Source organism: Phaseolus vulgaris, chromosome 6 (genome assembly GCF_000499845.2).
Source record: "Phaseolus vulgaris cultivar G19833 chromosome 6, P. vulgaris v2.0, whole genome shotgun sequence".
NCBI classification, from domain to species: domain Eukaryota; kingdom Viridiplantae; phylum Streptophyta; class Magnoliopsida; order Fabales; family Fabaceae; genus Phaseolus; species Phaseolus vulgaris.
In genome coordinates, this window is record NC_023754.2 from 23,992,536 (window position 1) to 24,009,060 (window position 16,525).

A 16,525-nucleotide genomic window follows, 5' to 3' on the forward strand; every position below is an offset into this window, starting at 1 on the left:
CAGAATAAAGAAGTTTTGCAAAATAACTAAGGTTATATATATAAAAAAAATTGTAATATAAATTGAATTAAAGTATTTTTACTCTGACCCATCCATCTTTTAGCCTAAATGGATTTAAGTTGAATGTACTAGTATACTTATGAATAAATTCACTTTATAAAACAATAATTATATAAAATAAACATAAAAAAAATTGCTTATAAAATATCAGTATTATAATGCATATTTATTTATATTGAAATTAAAGGTAATTTTATTGATATGACAAAATTTTAAAAATAGATTTTTTATGTTCTAAAGTGGACCAAAATGATATGTTGGCCCAATATAAAGTTGAACCATATAAAAACTTGATATCCATTTAAAAAAAAATGTTTGAACTGACGAAATATTCATATATAAAACGCCTAAAATTATAAATTTAAGATAAATCTAACGTTTAATAGGTGTGGTCCTCTGGTTCACTTATAAACAAATAAGAAAATGTTTAAAAAAAAGGTGAAATAAAATATTGATACAAATAAGAAAATATTGTATAAATGATTTTTTTTCTAAATTTAAAGAATAAATCAATTTTATAAGTTCCACACAGTTCAGCTTGTCTAGTCCATTTTTAACCCTAATTTTATGAGATGAAATTTTTTCAAGATAATATAATACAATAAATTGACAGTTTAAAAGAAACTTTCAACTATAAACAATATAAAGGTTTTAGCATGAACATTAAATTAAGTAAAATATTTATTTTAAAATATTATAAACTGTAAAATTCACTTTCCTTAATTAACCTTTAAAAAAATACAACATAACGAAAGAAACTAGGTCATAGAAAAAAAACCTTAGTGCGTGACATTCATCACTGCAACAAAGTGATAAAATTACAATCACATATATCCAAACATGACAAATGTCCAGGAATTGTACTTACCAAGTTTTCCATTTAAAAACTGTAACAAAAAATATATTTTTCAGAAAAAATAAATAAAAATAAACAACTGATGTAAAACTAAGTCAATATGGTTAAACCAAAAACAATAAATTCCCCTGTTTAATGGAAAATGATAAAATATTTATTATTATCAACATTTTATAACTTTTTATAGTATTGATATATTTGTGAATAAAATTAAAATCAATTATTAAGTCACTAACTAATTTATTATAAATATTTTATGAAATTTGTACAAGAGTGTATTATATATAATTGGTTATTATTTTTTTATTAGTTTGTTAGTATGTTGTTATTGTAAATGGTTCTCACTTTTATATAAAATTAATATTTTTTAATATTATTTTAATTCTTTTATTATAAAAAAATTATTAAATAAAAATAGATAAATAAATATTTAATTAGTATATTGATTAAATTATATATTATTTTAAAAATTAATAATATATTGATATCTTGTTACTTGATGTGTCAAGTTGCATAGTTAGAGTGTGGCTCTCCTATAATTTTTTCATTTGGGATCATTCTGGAAAAAAGTATTGATACATAACATGAAAATTTTTATTTAAAAATAATATATTGATATCTAAAATATTTTTTATTTTATTTTTATATTTAGTTAACTATCAAGATTTTAACTATTATTATATTTAATATTTTTTACTATAGAAATCATATTTGAGATCATAAATCTAAGTTAGGTCTTATAAAACTTTTACAAGACAATAAATTTAAGAATTTAGGTTTAAAATAAAACGCCAAATCATAAAAATAAAACATTGTTTTTTTTTACATTAGAAGCAACTTTTGTTTCAGATAAATATTTTTATATTGAAGTGTAAATAACATATCATTAAATATGAGATATTTTTTAAAACCTTTTATTGAAGAAAAAGTAAATATAAAATTTAGAAATAATGTTATACAATAGGATCGAAAAAAGTATATTAAAAATGTATATTACTCCTATAATAAAAATGTATTGCCAATATCTCAAAGACAAGACATAACAAAAGTAAATGCTCATCACTTAAATTTTATTTTAAGAATAATAATATTTTCACATGTTTATACAATAATTTATAAAGTTAAATATTTGATCACATCCACTATTTTTTTTACAATTCTTTTTACTCAATTCAATTTGTAGTACAATTATATAAACGTTCCGTATCTTAATATAATCGAGTTAAAAATAATTTATATTTTTTTTTCTTTAACTTATCAAATTATTTTTTAAGAATAACACTATAATAGAGCCTTAAGTTCAAAATCAGATAATATCTCTCAATCCAAATTTCTACAATTTAATTTATGATATTTTCTATTATTTTTTTTTTATAAAAGTTTTCATGTTAGGCATCATTATGCAACTTGACATCTCAGCTAGATTGATACCTCAAATAACAACAATCATCTGCCATCAGATGAAAAAAATATTATTAAAAAAAAATACAAAAATATGGGGAACTAAACCAAAACTCACATGTTAACCAACCCGATACATAGGTAGACTATACCTATTCATAAAGATATTTTTTATTATTTTATCATTTTCAAACCTATTAAAATATTAACAACCTTTAAAATTGATCTCTATAAAAATGCTAGTTAGTTAAGGTACATATCATATTATTTACTATTTCTGCAATCAATCATTTGAAATTATCTATTTTCATTTGTACTTATATATTTTATATTTCCAATCATCTATCATACTTCTTTTACCTTATTTTATTTATATCACTAAGTTAATATTTTTAAAATACTAAAACTACCTTGTAAATCATATACCGTATATATTTACTAGTAATGAAAGAGATACCTATATTTGGTATTATGCATACTTTTTTAGTCTACTTTTAAAAGAACTAACCTCAATGACAACTATTATTATAAGAAGTATTAAGTTAATCATGCCATGTATTTACATCTCTTAACCATATTTTATTTTCAATTAAAAAAGCTTAAACTACAAGCATGCTCACACCCAAAAAACACTGTTTTTCAACAATTTTGTTCACCACAAGATAAGTCTCCTTAATGGACCATTCATCATACAATTAAATTTAAATTTACAAAAAAATAATAATATAAAGATATACAAGACATGTAATGTGGTGGAACTAAAATAATAAATTGAAATTTGGGGATAAAAATACCTAAAAAGAGTTTTGAGGTAGCATAACAATAAAGTGTATATTACAACTAATTGAGAAATTATAATATTACCATAAACAACCAAAAAAAGATGGTGATGATTCTTGCTCAATCCTATAGTAAAAGTTTAAATTTTAATTATAATGAACAAAGAACACTTAAAATAATTAAATATCTAAATTCTACCTTTTAATAATTAATATAAAAAATAAATGTTTTTATTTGGGTCAACTATACGTAAATGTTGTTGTTACTTGAAATGTCAGCCTAGTTGAGATGTCAAGTTGGGATACCTAACCTAAAAACTGTTATAAAAAAATTATTTTTTCAAACTGGTGTAATTTCACTTTGATTCTTTTTAAATAGATAATTATTTTCTAATTTTGGAATTAAATTAATTATCACTGACAAGAAAATTATGAAATAAAAATTAATTAAAAAAAAAAATAATTTAATTGCTATAGTAACTAAATTAAAAACTATTTTAGAGACTAAAATATTATTGGTTTCTAAATTAGTTTTTAATATTGATAAATAATTTTTAAATTGGTATACCAAAATTTTAACAATCAAAATTAATCTCTATTTAATTATTATACTTACTAAATATCGTATTTAAAATTTATGATATTTTAATTAAATTTGTATTTTACGTATATATTTTTTGATAAAATAATTTTTGTTAAAAAAAACAATGTAATGTATACAACTTATGTGAAATTTACAAAAATAGCATAGATATTCACAATTTCAGTAAAATTAAATCGTATTTGATATGTATGATTTATCTAATTTTAAAATAAAATAAAAATCTGATAATTTACAGAAAATTGAATTAAAATTACACGACTTTCAAAAGGAAAACGCAGATGGGAAAAGAAAAAAGGGCAACGTGGTTAAAGCGTTTCCGTAACATGCGCAACTTTGGCCTTGGTTTTTGGCTCTGTTACACATTAGCCATTCCCTCTGCAACTGCAACATCGTATCTCATTTGTCCTCTTCGCCTTCTTCTTATTCCCTCACTTTTCCCTTCTCTTTTTCTGTACTCTCTCTCTCTCCTTCTACCAACTTTTCTTGTCCATTCTTCTCTATTCCCAACACTTCACTCTTTCTTTCTTTCCCATCTTTCTCAAATACTCTTCTTTCGCTCAAGCTCCCTCCTTTTTCACCTTTCATCACACCCCCATCGATTCTCAACTCCCAATTTGGTTTATTCAAGGTGCTTCATTGTCTCGTCTTTCTTTTGCTTTTCAAATTTCTGGGTCGTTACAGGAATAGGCTATGATGATGTTTCTCACATGTGTGCCATTTGTTTTGGCGTTATTTGTGGTGCCTGTTTTCTCATTTCTTCCTTTTATCCTTTGAAAGTATCGCCGTGACTAATACTCAGAATTCATTTTTTAGCATCACAATTTCATAGCTGATTCCCGTCATTTTTCTTCTTCTTTTGTAGATATTCATTGTTGCTTTTATCGTTATTCCTTTCATCAGTCGAGTCAGATTGTGGGGTCCTTCAAAATTGGATCCTGACCTTCGAATTTGTTGGCCTGGTTTCTCCACATCGGTAATGATCAATTTTGTAAGTGATGCTGTAATCTGAGTTTTTAATGGAAGTGTTGTCGAAGTTCTCAGCCAGCACAATGAATTCAGTAACCAGCAAATGTATGATTTTACTTGTTACTGTTTTAATTTTTAGAGCACTGTTGTTTCCATCCTTCCCTGGCTTTGACAGGATTGAATGGAGCAACTTTGTATATATCCGCACTCCATTTTTGAATTTCGATTTTGGAATTCGGCAAGATAAGTTTTTGGTGGTTCCCCAGATTGTGTGGGGATTAAACAACCAGAAGATTGCATTTGCAAGGGCCTCTCTTACTGCCAGAATGCTGAATAGAACATTGTTGATGCCAAGCCTTAGTGCCTCATTGTTTTACAAAGAAGTTGACCTCTTGCAACCTATTTCCTTTGACAAGGTTTTCCAATTTGATAAGTTTAATACCCTTTGCAATGGTTTTGTCCGGTTGGGGCGCTATTCAGATGTCTCGAATAGAACAGAAGTGCTGGAAATGGAAAAGGGAAGTGGCAGGAGGTGGACAGTGGAGAGAGATTTGTCACAATTGAAGGAGCATGGTAAGGGCTATTTAGATGATCACGAGGTAATTCGGATTGTAGGGAAGAACCCTTTCTTGTGGCATGATCATTGGCCTGTGAAGGACTATGCAATGATTTTTGAATGCTTGGATTTGACTGAAGAGATCGCTAAGGAAGCAGACAGAGTTGTGTCTAGGATTAGAGCTGTTAGAAGAAAGATAACAGGCAACACTGAAGCAGTGGAAATGCAGAACAGTATCATCAATGATGCATCTTCTTTTCAGCCCCTTCCATATGTTGCTGTGCACATGAGGATAGAAATTGATTGGATGATTCACTGTAAAAATTTAGAGAGGCGATTGAACACGAATCAAATCTGCAGTAGCAAGAAAGAGATAGTGGAAAGAGTTAGGAACATTGCTGGTTTGAAGACTCCAGTTGTTGTTTATCTTGCTGTTGCTGATAAACTCCTCAACAATTCTTCCATACTTGAAGGTTGGGAAGAAGGGTTTCTTCCTTTTGAGAAGAAGAAACTTGGTGTTGATGGAATTTATAAGAAGTATCCCTATTTAATTCAGTCTGCAATCGACTATGAAGTGTGTTTAAGAGCTGATACCTTTGTGGGAAACAGTTTCTCAACATTTTCTAGTCTTATAGCTCTGGAAAGAACACAGAAGATGATCAGAATGAATGCCACCAACTTGTGCGGAGAAAATGTAAGATGGCCCTCTTATGCTTACAACGTACTAGGAACATCAAACGGTCCAATGAGATGGGTTACAAACATGTCAGAATCAAATCTTCAAGCAATCAGCTATGGAACCAATCACATCTCTTGTTAACAGTCCCTTGTCTAATTAATTATTCCTGCTACAAACCTTTTGAGTAGATGAAGAGCCTCTTTTTTGTGGCTCAACAATTTCACTTCTGGGCATGATATCCACACTTAGAAAGATGGATTTTGATGTAGTGAACACACTTGAGGTACAGTTTCTCGTTGTGAAAACTGAGCCCACTATTTTGAAACAAATTTCTCAGTTCTGACACTGTTTGGTTGTTAAAAAACTCTCAGTTCAGAAAGGTTAAGTTTTGTTTTCTTTATACATTTTTGTGTTAATAGTTTGGTTGGTGTTACTGTTGATTTATTGGGTTCACGTGGGAGAGAATTGCAGAAGGTTGAGAGAAGAGTTCTATACCTGTATTCTGGTCGTGTCTATTTTTGTTGTACACTTGAGAGATCACAGAGTGGGCCCATTTTAGTTATTAAAGAAGAAAAAGTGAACCCTCTTTTGTTTTCTTCTGCAAATGATCTTGAGAATTCCATATTTGGAAATTAACTGTTACCAAGGTTTAGTTAGTAAAGAAGAGACTCATAATCTATCAGATTTTGTGTTTGATTCCTTTATTGATGCAAAAACTTGTTAGTGGTTTTTCTAATCTTGAGAATTTGACTTAGGCGAGATTTTATTTAGGTATTAAAGTCAGTCACCTCGGATTATTTGAGATACCTAACTTTTCGGTTCATAAAGTTTTCTTCTTATTCACACTTTCAATAAAACTTGGTCAGTAGTCATTGCTAAAAGCAAGGCTTTATATGATTTTTAGACCTAGAAATTTATAGTGAACCTGCTTTTGCTTTCTCAAATTTAGAAATAAAATTCTATTTTTGTTTTTTATATTTGAAAAAATATTATTTGAATCATGTTAATTTACTTCTTAAAAATAATAAATGTTCTGGACAAGTCGTTTTAATTTATCATATTTAGTGTTGGAGGAAGAATTTTGTTTTCAAATAATCTTTGATATATTTTTTAAATTAATTATCACGAAAACTAAAAAAAAAATAAGTATTGTACTTACTGGCGATTTGATGACAGAGTATAATATATTTTCTCATATTTAGTTTTTTCTAGTGAGAATCAAAACAAATATGAATATTTCAAATTTACTCATCATCAATTAATTTTTTTCCGCTGTTAATTTGCTGAGTCCAAGACAAGATAAAGTGCAGTCATATTTGTTAAATGAATAAGAGAAAATAAAATAAAACCTCTCTTTTTTAGCTTTTATTTAATTAATCCAAATAAAGCATGTTTGAAAATTAATTAAATTAATAACATTTAAAAAAAAATACTAAAACAATAAAAAATGTAGTATTTTTTTATATTAAATTTGTCTGTATCCGGCCCATAAATAAATGGTGGCTGGACCAGACTCAGCAGTACAACAAAGAGACAAAAAATAGAACCACACACAAACCCAAACATATCAAAGATATGATAATGACACCAAAAAAAAACAATGATTTGTAGGTTAGACTTCAAGTGACCACATTATCCGTTATAGCAATTTTTTTTTATGTATTTTTCATACATAACATAATTATTCTCGAACGAGTTTGGGATCTAGAGAACGATTGCTCCTACTCTTACTCCTGGATTTGGTTGGTGTTTTCTATTGTGCTTCTCATCCTTCAGTTGTCCTGCTCTTTAGGCGGAGTGGTACCTTCAAAAAACACTCAAACACTCAAGTCAGTGGAGTATCGACACTCGGTTATCGGAATATTGTAGATAATGTACATTTCTCATTGAAATGCGTGCTATTTATATTACCTTAATGGACTTCACTGCTGGGTCAGATTAAGGAGGTTGGCTTGCGTTTAGGGTTGTGTTAAACCACCCTTAACTGTGGATTAGCCTTACTAATCTGGTAAACCTTTGACTTGAACATCATCGACCGATCGGTCACGTGTGCAACGCAGTCGCCTCTTTATTGTTAATGTGATTGAGTCGGCCAGTCGTACTAATATAACATGATAATAATAAATTTGAATTTAAATATATTTTTATATTTTTGTTGAATCATATACTAAACACAATTCCCTCTCACCATTGCTTAGTTTATGAGTGGAGTGAATTCCTATATAAACAATCTCCCTCCATTTCAATTCCTTCACCTATTGTTCTTTCTCTAATCCTCACCCCTTCCACTAATGGAAACCGGTGCTGCCGGTACCCAAGCCCAACCAAGCGGTTACACCGGAAGAGAAATTCCGCCACCGCAACTGCCTGAGGAACCGAATCTGCGGCCAGAATGCCGACGATCAAGTGGAACTGAGCCGGACCTCATTCTGCAACCTGAATGGCGCCGTCCAAGGCCAATCGATCCTCCTTCCGAACCTTCCAACCGTGGCGGCGAAGAGGAAATTCTACTCCAACCACAATGGAGGCGCTCGAAGCCAACCGCGAGCGCGAGTGCGAGTACTAGTGTTTGGGAACCTGAATGGAGACGATCGAGAACAGGTTCAACGGCATTTCCATGGAACCAGAATTACAGTGTTCGCAAACCTAGTGCGTCGAGTTCCGGTGGCGTTGAAAGACGCGGTGACCCTAACGACCTTTGGCGAGCTCTTCCGGCTGCAGGTATATCCATTCTTCGAAGAAATGCTCTGTTCCGCTCGGTACTTGCTCTCTGTGATCGAGTATTAAGACTACAAATAGGGATTGTATTGTAGAAACTACAGAAAGATTCCTCTTGTGTCAGGTCTAAACATGGAGTGTTAGTGTTGACTCTATAATCATTTATTACAGTGGACAGCAAGTAAATTAGGCGTTGAAGTCACTGAAAGCGCATAGTCCTTTTTTATTAGCCGTTTAAACTTAACAAATTCTAATAAGTTTTTGATATTGCAAATTGTTGATCATGGTAATTCAAAATTAAAAAGAATCTGTTCGAAGTAATAATTCTAATATATGTTTAACCAAAACTGCTAGTAAGGTGTTAAGTTTAGAAACATAGATGAATCAACTTGAATCTCAAGGACCCATTTGCTAGTTTTCTTACTTTCGGGGTACACTTTTGGAGACTAAAATGATAGTTTACTCCAGGGAGAATTTAGTGGTTTTGTTTTAACTGATTATTACAAAAACGTGGCATTCTCACTTTGTTTCCCATTTTCAAGAATTTGCAAGTGAACTGATGAAAATTGCAAAGGTTAAGTTTGGATAAATTCTCAGTTAGTAATTCATAAGAGAAGAAAATAAGTTGAAATGAGTTTTTTCTATAAGCTAAAATTAACTTATACACTCTAACTCTTACAAAAGTTGGATTAGTGTAAAATCTAAGTGCATAAGTTGGTTTTAGCTTGTGAGAAGATTAAATTAATTTTACCTTCTTATTTTCATTTTTATACAGTATGGACTTATTTATCCAAACAGGACCTGAATCTTATTTTACTATTTTCCTTAGAAATTCCTGAAGTCAAGAAGCAAAGAGTGAGTTGATCATTTTTGTAATTACTAGTAAAAGTGTTTCAACTAGGAAAACCCCAAATTAAGATGAAAAGTGATATTATTCTTTTTGTTATGAATTGCAGGCCTAAAGACAACAAACTATCTTAACAATATTCGTGATTATTGTGTTGATTTGTTTTTTAGCTATTGATTTTCCTTGCAGATTCTGTCATTCCCAAGCTGGAAAAACTTCAAATATCAAAACAGTTTCCTACATCAAGTGAAAAAGAGGATAAAATATCACCTATTCAGAGACCTGATAATGGTGGCACGATAAAAATTCTAACTAGCAGACTCCGTGTGAATCATTTCCCTGTTAAGTTTGATCCAGAACGTACAATAATGCATTATAGTGTTGGTGTCAAGCCTAAGGTTTCTTCAAAATTTGGGCAGCCTCAGAGATTATCGAAGTCTGATCTATCCATGATCAGAGAGAAACTGTTTTCTGATGATCCTAAGAGATTGCCTTGGAGATGACTGCACATGACGGTGCAAAAAATATTTATAGTGCAGTACAGTTACCAGAAGAGACCTTTACTGTGGAGATCACTGATGGAGAGGACGAAAAGATCATTTCATAGTGTTACCTTAACTCTTGTTAATAAACTCAGGCTTTGCAAGTTAATGGACTATCTTAGTGGGCATAATCTCTCCATTCCTAGGGATATTTTACAGTGTATGGATGTGGTGGTGAAAGAGAATCCTGCTAGGCGAACTGTTTCTGTAGGAGGACGCTACTATCCCACAAATCCTCCTGTAGTGATGAAGGATCTTCACCATGGGATAATTGCTGTTGGGGGATTTCAGCATAGTTTAAAGCCTACATCTCAGGGTCTGTCCTTATGTGTAGACTACTCAGTTTTGGCTTTTCGGAAGGGAATGCCAGTCTTGGATTTCTTACATGAGTGTATCGATAACTTTAAATTGGATGAATTTGAAAAATTTAGGAAATGTGTTGAGGGCGCACTTGTTGGATTGAAAGTCAATGTGACTCATCGTAAATGCAATCGGAAATACATTATTTCAAGATTAACTCCTATGATTACAAGGTATGTCACTTTTCCCATTGACAATACCGGTGAATGGAATCGCCCAAAGGATGTTAGTCTTCTTACCTTTTTTAAAGACAAATATGGCAAGGAAATTATGTACAAAGATATTCCTTGTTTAGATTTAGGGAAAGACAAGAAGAACTATGTACCCATGGAATTCTGTGTTCTGGTTGAGGGCCAAAGATATCCCAGAGACCGTCTGGATAGTATTTCTGCAAATACATTGAAAACAATGTCACTAGCTCACCCAAATGAGAGGGAGGGTGCAATACATAAGATGGTGCAGTCTAGTGATGGACCTTGCAGGTAAGGGAATGTTATTCCAATTGCATTACTTCTCTATGTGTATGCCTTTTGGAACTTGCATTATTACATTCCTTGATTCTTAGTTACATTTGCACGTGATGTCTCAATGATGGATTTAGGTCATATGGTACTTATTTAAAGAGTAAATTTCAGGTTTCATGCACTCTACAATTCAGTCCACGTGCAGATTAGGCATAGGGTTTTAAAAGGTGAAAATGATCTCCTAAACTTCATACTTTTTGTGAAAACATCTGTCAACCTAGCTTGAAATATCTACCAGGTGCTAGGTGCAAGCCCCTCAACAAGTTTGGTCCACATGCTCTGGTGGTACTAACTGCAGATGTTGAAGTTGGTGAATTCTTTGGATAGTTTAAACAAGAAACGTAATACTAGGATAGGATGGAAAACCATAGTTGCTAGCAGGAAACAATTGCACTTTACTCTTTACAGCAGTAGTCTTTGGACCTGTAAATACCAGGAAAATGAAGAGGCTTGGCTTTCTTTGAAAGACAGGAGAGAAGATTATTTTTTTGACAGTGTTCCTTGAAGTATAATAAAACTTGACTATTAGACTCGTAGTTAAATAACATGAATTACGCAGCTAATGCTAGACTCCTCAAGAAATTAGGAAAATTATATTATTAGATTCCTGATGAAATACTGCATATGAAGTTAATTTTCTATATATTGTGACGGTAGTTAATTTCAAACCAGGAAATTATCAGCAGGATGCTCAGTATTGTTCTAGTATGCATATATAAATACAAACGTGCACATTTTTGTATTCGTTACCTTGTAATGCTTGTTAATATATGATTTGTCCACTATCTTCATCTTCTAATATATATAGGAGACATGTCTCATTACAATGTTTTCTTTTGGCAGCGGTGGATTTACTCAAAATTTTGGAATGAATGTCAAGACAACTATGACAACTATTGTAGCACGTGTACTTGGTCCTCCAGAATTAAAGTTAGGTGATCCAAATGGAAAGATCATTAAATTAACAGTGGATCTGGAAAAATGTCACTGGAATCTTGCTGGAAGGTCAATGGTGGAAGGTAAACCAGTTGAGAATTGGGGCATTATTGATTTCACTAGTTTTGGGCCATCCAAGTACAAATTAAGAGGCAAGGATTTCATTCAAAAGCTTATAGGCAAATACAAGAAATTGGGTATATACATGCAGGAGCCCATTTGGTATGAAGAATCTTCAATGAAGATACTTGCGTGTTATAATTTGCTATCTGAATTACTTGAGAAAATTAAGAACATTTGTAAATATAACCACGTACACCTGCAATTTCTTCTGTGTGTAATGGCTAAAAAAAGTCCTGGTTACAAGTACCTGAAATGGATTTCTGAGACCAAACTTGGGATAGTGACACAATGCTGCTTGTCTAATGGTGCTAATGAAGCAGAGGACAAATTTTATACTAATCTGGCTCTCAAGATCAATGCCAAACTTGGAGGCAGTAACGTGGAGCTGAGTAATGGGCTCCCTTACTTTGTGGGTGAAGAACATGTGATGTTTTTAGGGGCTGATGTCAACCATCCTGGTTATCAAGACACCAGGAGTCCATCAATTGCTGCTGTGGTCGCTACTGTTAACTGGCCTGCTGCAAATCGTTATGCAGCACGTGTATGCCCACAATACAATCGAATTGAGAAAATATTGAGCTTTGGAGATGTTTGCCTTGAGCTTGTTTCATGCTATAGGAGGATGAATGGAGTTAGGCCTGAAAGAATTGTTATTTTTCGTGATGGGGTGAGTGAGTACCAGTTTGACATGGTTCTTAACGAAGAACTGCTTGATTTGAAGAGAGTATTTCAAAGAGTAGACTACTTTCCAACAATCACTCTAATTGTAGCACAAAAACGACATCAAACTCGATTTTTCCCAGAGGGCTGGAGGGATGGATCTTCTAGTGGCAATATTTTACCAGGAACAGTTGTGGACACAAAAGTTATACATCCTTTTGAGTTTGACTTCTACCTTTGTAGTTACCATGGAAACCTTGGTACAAGCAAGCCTACTCATTACCATGTTTTATGGGACGAGCACAAGTTTACATCTGATGAATTGCAGAAGCTCATATACCATATGTGCTTCACCTTTGCCAAGTGCACTAAACCTGTATCTTTAGTTCCTCCTGTGTATTATGCTGACCTTGCTGCTTATAGAGGACGATTATACCATGAAGCAAGGATTGGGATGCAATCTCCAAACTCAACAAAAGATGCTTCCTCACTTTCACGAACCACCTCATTTGAACAAGGATTTTACTCACTGCATGCTGACCTGGAAAACATAATGTTCTTTATCTAAAGGACTTCATCTCCACTCTCCTACAGGTTCTGCAAAACCTTATACTCTTTAGACGTGTATTGCATATTCCGCTCAAAATAGTGAAGTTTGTGCGCGAATCTAATAACTCTGTCTTCAAATAATCTTTTTTTCTTTTATACTTTTTATTTTTATTCGCAAGCCATATTTGTACCATCTAATCAAACCCTGTCATGGCTAATATCCAAAATATAGAAGAATATGACAATTATAGTTATAATACTTGGATGATTTCCAATGCACATTTTATAAAAGGAATTCTAGAAGATTGTTATTGTAACTCAGATAGAGGAAAGGAAAGGTTATCATATTAACTTATGTGTATTACAGAGTGTTGATAAAGAAGTAATTTATACACAGGTAACACATGGGTACCCTTAACAAAGATCAACCATAGCTCTTCAAAATTAAACAACTAGTTAAGTTATATAAAACCCAGCCCAAACAAAATATTATTGTAATGTTTGTAAGTTCATTTTTCCTTTATTTTTCTTATGATGGAAGTGCTCGAGATATGTGTAGTTCTTGTGTGTATTACCTGCGCAATTTGGTTATCATGCTCAGTGGTTTGTTTGTGTGTGTATGTACACACATATATATATATATACACTAATAATAATAATAATAATAATAAAGTAAATAGTTAAATTACACCCATGCATACAGATGTACATAGGATTCATCGTTTCGTTTTTAAATGTCCAAGACTAATATTTTCATTAAATTGATTAGGTCAAATTGGACTTTAAACGGGTCGAGTCTCGCCAAAATATTTTAAAATAGATTTGGGTTGAGATTACTTAGATAGTGGATTAAATGAGCTTTAGCCAAACTAATCCGTAAACTTACGAGTGGGTTTATTTTTTAAATAATAATAATTTTTAAAAATTAAAAATAATATTTTTTAAGTATATATATTAGAAGTTATTTATTAAATATATGTTAAAACGGGTGATCAGTTTGTATTCAACATTTATCCAACACCAATAAAATAACATTTTTATTTTAAAACGGATGAATAGACTGAAAAAGTATAAATATTATTTTTTATTGTGTTAGGAGGTTATTATTTGATAACTTGTTAATAAGAAAATATTAAATTAAGATATTTAATTGAAATATAAATTAAATTAATTAATAAAAATAGATATAAGTTGATTGTATAAAGGATTTTGAAGGTAACATTACCTTAGATTATTCCATCACATTTTTAGGAACACTCGATTTCACACCTCAGGTATAGACATGCATCATGAACACATTTTGTTATTAACTTTTTCAACAGGTTTCCTGGGAAATCCTATCCACTCATTTTAGAACCAAAGAATCGTAGCGGTTAGAATTCATTGGTCTCCAACCCTGACCCTCACCATCAAAATATATATATATATATATATATATATATATATATATATATATATATATATATATAATGTTTATAATATATTATATAATAATAATATATGATTTTATGATAATAAAAATGTGAATTGTATGATAAGGTGATTACTAATAAATAAGGTATTAGAGTAAATTTTATATTGTTTTGGTTGTAAAGTTCATTATCTGCTAAATAAGGATAACATATGTTTTTTACTGTAATATTAATGCTCTTTCCTTTTGTTTATCACTCTTTTTTTTTTTCAACTTTATAATTTTTTAAAACATTTGTTTTATTTTCTATCGTTAGTTTTAATTACAAAAATGTTGTGGTGCTGATATCATGACGATAATGCCACTGGGAACTAAAACAACATATTTATATAAGTCAAAAACAAACGAAAATATATATACAAACATTGCTAAAACTAAAAACACAAATTGCGACTTTTAGCGTATTATTGGAAAGGTCATGTCATGAGTCATTTTCCTTATTATTATTTTTTATTAATATGATAGAGGAAACTTAAGATATAATATCTTAATTGTTTATATTGTAGTTTAATCATATTTTGAAGTTTTGTCTCCATGTTTTCAATAGTTTATTTTATCAGTACTAATCTCATTAAATATCAATGTCTAATATTAACATGAAAACCCAAGTTTTATTGAAAAACAATAGTTTTATTAAATATTTTCTTTTTATAAAGATATATATATATATATATATATATATATGGCAATTTCTCCCTCCACCATATCAATTTCAGCATGCACCCAATCAGCTCTAGAAAATGATAAAAGTACCCCTCATAAATGACGAAAATAACCTTACACAAAAATGGAAAAAATTATTTTTGAAACTTTTATCTGAAATATTTTGGATTTCAATTTTCAGAACATATTTTTGAATTATGAAATTTTTTATCCAGAATGTATTTTTAGTTTTGTATTCAAATTTTTTTTTCCAGCATGTATTTTGTTATTTCTCAATTATAATTATTATTTTGAATTTTTTAATTTGGAATAAGGGTAGTTTTGAAAATTTAAAAAATTGATATGGAGGTTAAAATTGATATGGTGCATAAGGATAGTTTTGGAAATTTAAAAAATTGATATGGTGAAGGTTAAAATTGATATGGTGCCGGAAGAATTTTCCTATATATATCATCACACAAAACATAAAAAATTCAAAAAAAAAATATTATATTTGAATCATCCATCACGAGAAAAAGCAACATCCACGAGAAAGTAAAATAAACTAGTGATTCTTAAAATGATTGATAAAATTTTATATTTGAATCATCCATCACGATTATATGAATTGGGATTAGGGGCTGGTGCACTTGGTTTACGGGTTTAAAAAGAAATCCATATTTAACTTTTATATTCTTTTTGTGTTTGACAACTTGCACTCTGTTATATTTTTTAATACATCACATGTTTTCACGAATACGAATTAAATTAGTAATATTTATTGCCTTTTTGAACGATAAGTTATGGTACCCAATGTGAAAGATTCTCGTTGATCAATCTTATAATAAAAAATTCTACAAACAGCCCTCGTCTAAAGTCATATTTGTTTAAGGAGTTATTTGATGAGATTATAATTTATTTTTATGAATTATTATATATCACATTACTATTATAATTTTATGTTTTATTATCATATTTTAATTAGAAAGTTTATAAGATTCAAATTCTAAAATATAATTTTGACCATGCAATAGAAATACCTTATTCAACCTTTATAATTAATATCTAATCAATAAAACAATTAAATTTTGGCTGTGTAACATTATTCTTTTACTTTTAATTTTTAAAATATTTTGTTCTTTATGTCTTTTTCCTTCTCGCTATCTGTGTCTCTTTTGTTCCTACCAACCTTTCTTGTCCTTTTTTCTCTCTTCCCAACACTCCATTCTCAACGACGTCTCATTTGGTTCAA

At 30.5% G+C, this 16,525-nt stretch overlaps 2 protein-coding genes across 3 annotated transcripts; both read left to right on the plus strand.

Annotated features, from left to right (window-relative positions):
* Positions 1-3,991: 3,991 nt before the first annotated feature.
* Positions 3,992-6,506, plus strand: LOC137832062 (O-fucosyltransferase 23-like). Of its 2 annotated transcripts, XM_068640042.1 has the most exons (3): positions 4,123-4,328; positions 4,563-4,771; positions 4,933-6,506. In XM_068640042.1, the coding sequence occupies exon 3, from the start codon at positions 4,993-4,995 to the stop codon at positions 6,040-6,042; it is 1,050 nt and encodes a 349-aa protein (XP_068496143.1). In that variant the 5' UTR covers positions 4,123-4,328; positions 4,563-4,771; positions 4,933-4,992; the 3' UTR covers positions 6,043-6,506. The 2 variants fall into 2 exon arrangements, with proteins under 2 accessions (XP_068496142.1, XP_068496143.1); XM_068640041.1 differs by having other exon boundaries at positions 3,992-4,328; positions 4,563-6,506.
* A 1,580-nt stretch (positions 6,507-8,086) lies between these two features.
* On the plus strand, positions 8,087-13,511 carry LOC137832061 (protein argonaute 2-like). Its single transcript, XM_068640040.1, is given in 5 exon segments — positions 8,087-8,622; positions 9,656-9,958; positions 9,961-10,066; positions 10,068-10,850; positions 11,736-13,511. Coding segments are annotated over 5 exon segments (3,066 nt in total). The 5' UTR covers positions 8,087-8,192; the 3' UTR covers positions 13,180-13,511.
* Positions 13,512-16,525: the final 3,014 nt, after the last annotated feature.

Bases quoted from the DNA above. Each gene is read 5' to 3' on its own strand.
- LOC137832062 (XM_068640041.1), top strand. From the start codon at position 4,717: ATGGAAGTGTTGTCGAAGTTCTCAGCCAGCACAATGAATTCAGTAACC.